Genomic DNA, 9829 nt, shown 5'->3' on the forward strand with positions numbered 1-9829 from the left:
TGGCCAGTATTCTGAAAATGAAACACTGTTCTCTCATCACCAGTTTTCCAAGGCCACAGAGATGCTTAGCCAGGTTCTCAAGAGTGTTTCTCCAGTTCATAATGTAGAAACCTTGTTAATCTGTCACTAGAAACATAAAAACTCCCTTGAAAACCCTTATAACATCACTATGACTATTTTCCATGGTGAGAGAGATGATTAGCCAGGTTCTCAAGAGTGTTTCTACTGTCAACAATGCAGAAATCTTGTTAATCTGTCACTAAAACCATAAAAACACCCTTGAAAACCCGTGTCACGTCAACTAAAGCCTCTGGAAAGTAGTAGACAGAGATGTTTCAGAATACAGTCCTATTTGGTACATCTTTTCTTGACTACTTAATACTTTGAGCCGTGTCTTCTCGTTCTGCTGCCACGTCCAAACATTGTACTGCTCAGGAATTGCAAGATCTATTCTTTTCATCTTTTTTTTTTTTTTACAGATTCTTTAAAGATTGGATGCTTGACTTTTTAAGAGTTGTGATCAGTTGTATATCACAGTGAAAGGGTTAACAACAACAACATTTGTGTTTTGTGTTATTTACAGTGCTGCTTTCATTGCATTATAACATAACAAAGAACATGAAGAATGTTTGGCATGTACAGAAGAAATCTATGTATATATATATATATATATTTTTTTTTATACAATGAATAAAGTGTGTATGGCTTTTAACAAGGTGTATGTATGTTTGTAAGACAAAGCAAATAACACATGATTTATACATAAAGATTCATTATTTCAATATATACAAAGCAATAAACATTTTTTAATATATAACACACTGCATACATGTCTTATGACGGTGTATGTTTCTTTATAGGACACACACACACACACAACCAAAAATAAACAAGTTACAAGTAAACATGTTATTTTAATATACGCAAAGCAATAAGCATTTTCAATATACACTGTGCTACCTTATACCAGCGTATGTATGTTTATAACACACACGCACACACACACACACATTATATAAGCAACTCCCCAAAAAATACAAAAGTTATACACAAACATTCCCAATATACACCACAGGTAACACAACATTTTCTATACAACTTTCACAAATATACAAGTTGTTCCCAATGACTAGTTTTTTTTATTTTTTTCTGGAATGACAAAATAAATAAATAAATAAATAAATGAATAAATGAATAAATAAATAAAACACTTGGCCTTTCAAACCAAAACACCTTGGCTTGTGTTTCCAGTGTTTGCTTGTGTTGCTTGGCCCGATAGACTCATTAATTTTTTTTTACTCTCGGCCATTTATCATTCACCGAGTTTATTTTCAATCTCGGTGAAGGAAACAGTTGGTGTAGTTATGCATTTCATGATCTCAACACCTAACTTCTATTCTTAATTATCCAGCTTTTTCCAAGGATATTTTCATGGTTTTGTAGTTCAGCAAGGGTTAAACACCATGAAAAATGTAAAAAGAATGAGAAAACTGTTTATTTATTTATCTCAACCCTTCCTAATGTTTAGTATAAGTTATCAATTTTTTTTTCGAGTTTTTCTGAGGTATTTATATGGTTCTGTAGTTCAACAAGGATTATAAACCATGACATAATGTTAAAGATAAAGAACTTGTCTATTTATCCTAGAGTCTTCATAATAAGTCTTTACTCATGCCTAAGAATACATTGCAAAAATTTACCACTAGCATTTTCAATTTTCTATGTATTTTTTTGCCTGTATTACTAATTTCTTGTGTTATTTACTCTGTATCACCATTTCCTTGTATTTTTTAGCCTGTATCATCATTTTCTTGTTTTTTTTTACATAGGGAATTCATAACACAACATTCCCTTTCATTTGTTTATCTTCAGTCTGTTACAGGGCAGCAAAACATCAATGTCTTATATTTTTCCCATTTTTTTTAGCTTGATTCAAAATTCCTTCTTTTACTTTTTATTTATGGGATTTGTAACTCAACATTCGCCTTCGTTCATTTATCTTTCGCCTGTTTCAATGACGCAAAATTTTAAGGTCTTATAAATTCCATTTCTCAAGTGCTTCTTAACCCGATTCACCATTTTCTTTCATTTTTTATCTACGGAATTTGTAACTCAGCATTCATTATTCTGTATCTGATACTTACATGCACAGAGGCCACTAATGTTACCTGTTAGCTAAGACCCTTCAGGTGCAGCTTAGGAGGGAGGGAGGGAGGGAGGGAGGGAGGGCACGAGAGGGAAGAAGAGAAGATGGAAGAAAGAAAAAGGAGGAAGAGAATAAAGGAAGGAATGGAGGAAGGATGGAAGGATTGAGAAATTAGACTGAAAACCTGAATGAGTGAACATTGAGACGGCTAAGAAGAAAGAAAGAAAGGAAGGAAGGAAAAGATGATAAAAAGGAAGGAAGGAAGGAAGAGATGATAAAAAGGAAGGAAGGAAAGAAGGAAGGGGCTGATAGATTAGACTGAAAACCCAAGTGAGGCAGTGAAGTAAGACAACAAATCCACATGTAGTTTAGGAAAGAAAGAAAGAAAGAAAGAAAGAAAGAAAAAGAAAGAAAGAAAGGAAAGAAGGGGGTGATAGATTAGACTAAGGACTTCTTGAGGGACTAAGTGAGGCAGTGATGTACCCAGCCACTCACTCTAGGCTTGACTGGCGATGAGCTGTAAAGAGTGAGAGAAGAGAGAACATGAAGATCAATGATGAGAATGTATTAGTTGTATCTATGCACACAATATTCAAGTTTGTATATATGTTTTTTATGCACACAATATTCAAGATTGTATATATGTATTTTACCATTACTTTTTTTCAAGAGATTAAAAGGAACAAATTTCATTGCGACCAGCTTTGTGTAGTTCAAATTTTCCCCGCATTCCTTCCTTTCAATAGCTTAGTGTGCCCCTCAGCACTAGAGCCAAGAAATACAAAAAAAAATATAACTTTTCTTTCCTTTCAACACCTCAAGTAGACCAAATTAACCTCAATACTTTACACATAAGCCAAAACATTAGAGCCCCTTTAAAATGACAGTGTTCCTTCAGTATCTCAAATAGACCAAAACAACTGCAATTCCTCCCAGCACTTCATACACAAGCCAATACATCAGTCCCCCTTTAAAACCCGAGTGTTCGTTCAGTACCTCGCCAACATTACCGCCCCTTTAAAACCAGTGTTCCTTCAGTAGTTCACCCCCTGTGCCTCACCTTGGGCCGGGGAACACTTCCTGGCTATGAAGAGGCTGCACCTTCTCGGGACTGTCAACACATGGGGTGAGGGTGACATGGGGGTGAGTGTGGTGGTAGTGGTGGTGATGGTAGTGATGCTACTGGTACTACTGTTACTGCTACAAGTGATAGTGATATGGAGAAGAGAGGATGTGTAGTAGTAGTAGTAGTAGTAGTAGTAGAACAAGAACAAGAACAGCAAGAATAAGGAAAAGAACAATATTACCTCAACTATATATATATATACAAACAACTAACTATATTTACAAAAATCTATCTTATGGCAACTCACTTTTTCGGCAAAGCAACAAGACTATCATTTCTATATAAAAAAAACCTTTCTTTCTGCTGATGTGTGTGTGTGTGTGTGTGTGTGTGTGTGTGTGTGTGTGTGTGTGTGTGTGTGTGTGTGTGTGTGTGTGTGAACTAAAACATACATTAAACTCAGGAATCATCATTAGATAAAACAAACAAAACTAGATAAACAAAACTGGGGATAAATAGTGTCCGATAAGCAATAAATACCATTTTCTATAATGGCACTCACTTCCTGGTGTAAATAAACAAATGAATAATAAGAGGAATTAGTGGTCTAAATAAACAAACAAAACCAAACAAGCAAATAAATAAATAATAAATGCTGGTTTTTGTTATTATTGGCGTAGTATATAAACAAAACTAGATAAACCAAAACAACTAAATAAACAACAACAACTTCTATCTTTTGTTAACAGTGCCACACTCCGACAAAACAAAAGAAAACAAACAACAAACCATAAACAAACACAACAATAATCGATAAACAACAAATAAACAAAATAACAATAAAAAAAAGGCAACCATCTTTCATTAACGCAACCACTCTAACAAAACAAAAACAAAACAAACGCCTAAACTTTCACTAACACTACCACTAACTAACCCAACCAAAATGAACCTCATCACAAACTACAAAGCTAAACAAACCACAACCACAAGCACTGCCTTCTTATACCTTGCGACAGTGAGGGTCAGTCAGCCACCACCACCTTCTCCTGCACGGTTGAGGTCCTTGTGAGGCGCAGGGGCGGGGCGTGGCGTCAAGAGTGGTACAGCTGCATCAGGCACACTCTCATTGTGTTCATGTACCTCTCCCACGTGGTGCGCAGGGAGTGGTCGCTGTGGGAGGAGCCGGAAGGAGAGATAGGTGATGTTGGTTGAGTGTCACGTGAGGTAAGACAGGAGGTGATGGGAAAATAAGAGTGAGATTTATAGAAGAGGTAGAAAGAGAGGTGGGTTAAGTGTATTGGGAGAAAGAAGAGGAAAGATAGGTAGAAGTTAAAGTTAGAAGATGAGGGATAAAAAAAATAGAGAAGGATGAAAGAAATGTGAATTGATTTTTGTGGCAGAAGATAACAAAATAGAGCCAAGAAATGAGGTTAGTGTGAGAAAGAGGAGGAAGAAAGAGAGCTAAGTTAAAAGATACAAGGAAACAAAGATAAAGGAGGAAAGAAATGTAAAATATAGACTTGAGGTTAACTTGAGAAAGAGATTAGGAAGAAATAAAGCCAAACATTGAGGTTAGTGTCAGAAAAAGGAGGAAAGGAAGAAACAGAGATTGAGGTAAGATTTTCAGTATAGCAACAAAAAAATAGAGATGAAGTTGGTTAGCAGATTAAAGTACGGAAAGAGAAAAAATTAAGCTTAGTAGAAGGAAAAGCTGATAGAGACAGGACACAGCAAAGAAAAGAAAACAATTAAGCTTATGAAGAAGTAAGAAAACAGAGATACAGTTAAGCTTAGGTGAGGAAAGAGAGAGAGTTAAGCTTAGTGGGGGAAAAAGATTAGGATGAAGAAAAGATGGGAGATGATGATAAAGATAAAACACAGCAAAGAAGGGAAAACAGTTAAGCTTATGAAGAAGTAAGAAAAACAGAGATAGTTAAGCTTAGGTGAGGAAAGACGGAGAATGAAGCTTAGTAGAGGAAGGAGATGACAGAAAACAGGAAGAATTAAGCTTAGTAGAGAAAAAGATGATAAAGACAGGACATTGCAGAGGAAAATGAGGGGATGCTTAAGCTTTGCACTGAGAAGGAACAGAGTTAAGCTTAGCAATGATACAGACACAGTTAAGCTTAGCAATGCAAGGTGGTACAAACACTAACAGACTCAAGCTGAAGACACAAGGCAGGCAAAACAGAGCAAAGATGAAAGAAAGAAGAAAACTAACAAACAGGACAAGATGAAACAAAAGAAAACAAAAGGAAAAACAAGACAAAGATGAAATAAAAGAAAACAAAAGGAAAAACAAGACAAAGATGAAATAAAAGACGAAAAAAGAGACAGACAAAACAAAAGAAAGAAAACACAGACAAAACAAGAGAGAAAACAAAAGAAGTACAAAGGAAGTAAGAAAACTAACTTAACTCATCGGGAAACACAGGGAGACAAAACAAAATGGAGATGAAAAAGAGAAAGAAAAAGACAATAAGAAAACAAACTTAACCAGGAAACAGACAAACAAAACAATGCACAGATGAAACAAAAGACGGAAAAAGGAGGTATGGAAACTAACCTGACGAAGATAGACAAAACAAGGAAGACAAAAAATAAATAAATAAATAAATAAATAAATAAATAAATAAATAAAAATGGTGAACAGGAGGTGCAAACACTAACCCACTAAGAACACAATCAAACAAAACACACGGAACAGAACACCACAACACGCAACACAAACACAACACATTAATTTCCCCAGTAACGTGCGGAACAAACAGGCTTGCGTCCAATGAGGTGTTGGAATGATGGTGTGTGCTGGTGTGTGTGTGTGTGTGTGTGTGTGTGTGTGTGTGTGTGTGTGTGTGTGTGTGTGTGTGTGTGTGTGTGTGTGTGTGTGATGCAGTTAATAAGTGTAAGAGGTGCTACAAGACTACTGCAATGTGTGTGTGTGTGTGTGTGTGTGTGTGTGTGTGTGTGTGTGCGCATCACCATCACATGCAGCAGGGGGTGAGGGGTGCCATTAACTACAGTGTGTCAAGGGGCTGTCTTTCTTTCCCTGTTGTCTTGTTCTCACCTTCTTCCTCTGTGTTTTCTTGTGATGTGGAAAGGAGAAAGGAGGAGGAGGATGAGGAGGAAAAGGAGGAGGAGGAGGAGGAGGAGGAGGAGGAGGAGGAGGAGGAGGAGGAGGAGGAGGAGGAGGAGGAGGAGGAGGAGGAGGAGGAGGAGGAGGACAGCAATGAGAGATAGTTTAATGGCAAATCACATCATGCAGACTCTTGACAAAACTGACGGCACTAATTATTCAGCATTAGACTATTTGGAGGCTAGTACATGTATCAAAACACCGACGGATCTCCACGTATAAGCACACAAAGCGGTAAATATTGGAGACATACAGATTAAGCAGGATTTCTTATATTACTCCTTAACTAATGCAAGATTGAGAGTATAAAGGATAACATTTCAAAACAATAATGATAAAGAATAAGCAGGATTTTTTGTATTACTCCTTAACTAATGCAAGATTGAAAACACCGAGGATAACTTCAAAACAACAATAATGTAGAGAAATAAGCAGGACTTTTTGTACCACTTCTTAACTAATGCAAGACTAAGAATGTAAAGGATAACATTTCAAAACAATAACGATAAAGAATAAGCAGGATTTTCGTATTTCTCCTTAACTAATGCAGGATTGAAAACACCGAGACTTGCTAACTAATGCAAGACTGAGAATGTAAAGGATAACATTTCAAAACAATAACGATAAAGAATAAGCAGGATTTTCGTATTTCTCCTTAACTAATGCAGGATTGAAAACACCGAGACATCCTAACTAATGCAAGACTGAGAATGTAAAGGATAACATTTCAAAACAATAATGATAAAGAATAAGCAGGATTTTCATATTACTCCTTAACTAATGCAGGATTGAAAACACCCAGCTTCAAAACAACGATAGAGAGAATAAGGAAGATTGAAAGTATAAAAGAGAGCACTTCAAAAATATATAGGGATTAAGCAGAATTTTGTATAACTCCTTGACTAACACAAGATTGAAAGGAGCAAGAACATTTCAGAACAACAAGTTTCTTACGACAAAAGGGAACAAGAGAAGCACAAATATGGACAGAGGAAACAGTAACCAGTATATCAAATCAGCCAAGGTTTTTTTTGTCATATTTCCTTAGAATGAGAGAAAAAGACTAACTCCAAAAGCGATTATGATTGTAATACACAGCGACATGGTAAATAACAACAGCAACAAGCAAATTTTTCAATAGATTTTCTTAACTGAAGTGAGGAAAGCGATAAGATAGAATATAAAAGTTTCAATCTCAAAATAATAATCACATTTTTCAATCTAAAGGGAGAGTAAATAATAATAATAATAATAATAATAATAATAATAATAATAATAATAATAATAATAATAATGATAATAATGGCAAGCAAGTTTTTCAATAGATTTCCTGAACTGAAGTAAGGAGAAAGATGAAGTAGAGAAAATATGAAGGTTTAGATCTCAGAATAGTAACCACAATTTATAACCTATTAGCACAATACAAATAACAATAACAAGCAAAGTTTCTTAATACATTTCCTGAACTGAAGCAAGATGAAAGATAAGACAGAACACAGAACACACACAAACACACATACACCACCAAAAACTGAGAAAAAAGCACCACAGACATACACAAATGCCCCAAGAGCACAAACAACACCACAGGGAACACCGACACACCAGATAAACCACAAAAAAAACACATAGAAAGCAAGACGGACAGACAGACAGACATATACACCCAAAAAAAAATTAAAGGCACCCTAAAATACACACCTAAGAACACCCCAAACACACCAAAATATCCCAAAACACACAAAAACATCTCTCAAAACACACACACCATACCCCAATAATGCAATAATCATCCAAAAACTCGCCAAACACTTTAAAAACGCCCTCAAAAACAGAAAAAAAACAGAAAATATCCCAAATCGCTCCAAAAACACCTTTGAAAACAGGAAAAATACACCAGGAACATACAAAAACACACAAAAACACCACCAAACTATCACAAAAACTCCAAAACCATAAAAAAAACACTCAAAAACACACCTAAACCCCAAAACACCTAAAACACTCCAGAACACTCAAAAAACACCCCACAAAATACACACACCCACCCCAAACACCCCCAAACACAAAGACCTACCTGGCCATAATATCCAGGGCAGACCCAGCTTCAGCGTACACCTTCAGGAAGATCTCCAGCTCAGGGGACCTCCACCTAGCCTGTCTGCAGGGCTCCACCACCCTCTCCACAGCATCCACAAAGAAATCCCTCAGGTCCCGAGAGTTGTTGAGGGAGCAGCCGATGTTTATAATGCCCCTTGAGTAAATCTTGAAGTTGCTTTCCACCTCTGAGCACATGCGGTCTGGTATCTTCCCTCTGAGGTGGCTTAGGGTGACGCTGTAGTGTGGGGAGATAGAGGAAGGGTTTATTTAAGTGTCGGTTAGGTTACTGTGAAGATTTAAGGGTGTAGTGACGAGTGAAACAGAAGAATGTAGTCTGTATTTTTCCTCTGAGGTGGCTTAGGGTGACGCTGTATTGTGGGGAGATAGAGGAAGGGTTTAGGTCAGTGTCGGTTAGGTTACTGTGAAGATTTAAGGGTGTAGTGACGAGTGAAACAGAAGAATGTAGTCTGTATTTCTCCTATGAGTTGGCTTAGGGTGACGCTGTAGTGTGGGGAGATAGAGGAAGGGTTTAGGTCAGTGTCGGTAATGTTGGGTTAGGTTACTGTGAGGATTTAAGGGTGTAGTGACGAGTGAAACAGAAGAATGTAGTCTGTATTTTTCCTCTGAGGTGGCTTAGGGTGATGATGAGTTGTGGGGAGATAGAAGAAGGGTTTAGGTAAGTGTTGGTAGCTTTTCAAAGTGTTACAGTGAAGGATTGGTGAAATGATGGGTGAAACATAAGAATCTAGTCTGTTATCTTGTCTTACACTAGGTTAGTGACACAAAACCATTCTCTTTCACACATCCAAGCCCCCCAAAAAACTGACAGACAAACACACACTTTACTTATGACAACGCCACATATGCTAAACCCAGTGAATGAACACACACACACACACACACACACACACAAACAGAAAAACATCCCCAAAAAAAGAAAAACAGACTTTACATCTTAACAAAACCACACATGAACAAACACACAAACACACAAAACAAACTCACGAACAGAAAAAGAAAACCATCCTAAATAAAAAAGAAAAACACAAAGACTTTACATTAACAAACACACAAACGCACAAAACACCGACACAACAACACAAACCACTCACTTCCGATGCTCCTTTTCCCGATCCAGCAGAAGTTTGAAGTCCCTGAGCTCAATGAGGAAGTCCCTGTCAAAATCAGTATCATCCCTGGTGTCTGGGGCCAGCGCGGGGGCCAGGGGGCTCGCGGTGGTCCAGGACGACATCATGAGGGACGCACACACTGAGAAGTCCTCAAACGTTAAGTAGTTCAGCTTGCGTTTGCTTGTCTCAAAGCGGTTGTTGATGATGAAGACGATCGATGCATATTTCCTGTGTGGGGTGTAGGGTTT

At 37.2% G+C, this 9829-nt stretch overlaps 1 protein-coding gene across 2 annotated transcripts in view; it reads right to left on the reverse strand.

Moving 5' to 3' along the window:
* Positions 1 to 459: 459 nt before the first annotated feature.
* The window catches only part of LOC135094694 (acidic fibroblast growth factor intracellular-binding protein-like), an 11770-nt gene continuing 2400 nt past the window's right edge, over positions 460 to 9829 (reverse strand). The window contains exons 5-9 of one of the 2 annotated variants that reach the window (XM_063995007.1): positions 9564 to 9809; positions 8429 to 8686; positions 4222 to 4385; positions 3207 to 3257; positions 1480 to 2663 (exon numbers count right to left, since the gene is read on the reverse strand). In XM_063995007.1, the coding sequence (XP_063851077.1) occupies positions 4307 to 4385; positions 8429 to 8686; positions 9564 to 9809 (583 nt within the window). In that variant the 3' untranslated portion in view covers positions 1480 to 2663; positions 3207 to 3257; positions 4222 to 4306. Of the gene's footprint in view, positions 2664 to 3206; positions 3258 to 4221; positions 4386 to 8428; positions 8687 to 9563; positions 9810 to 9829 lie in introns of both variants that reach the window. The other variant, XM_063995008.1, reaches the window with a different exon arrangement.

Source organism: Scylla paramamosain, chromosome 46, assembly GCF_035594125.1.
Source record: "Scylla paramamosain isolate STU-SP2022 chromosome 46, ASM3559412v1, whole genome shotgun sequence".
NCBI lineage: Eukaryota > Metazoa > Arthropoda > Malacostraca > Decapoda > Portunidae > Scylla > Scylla paramamosain.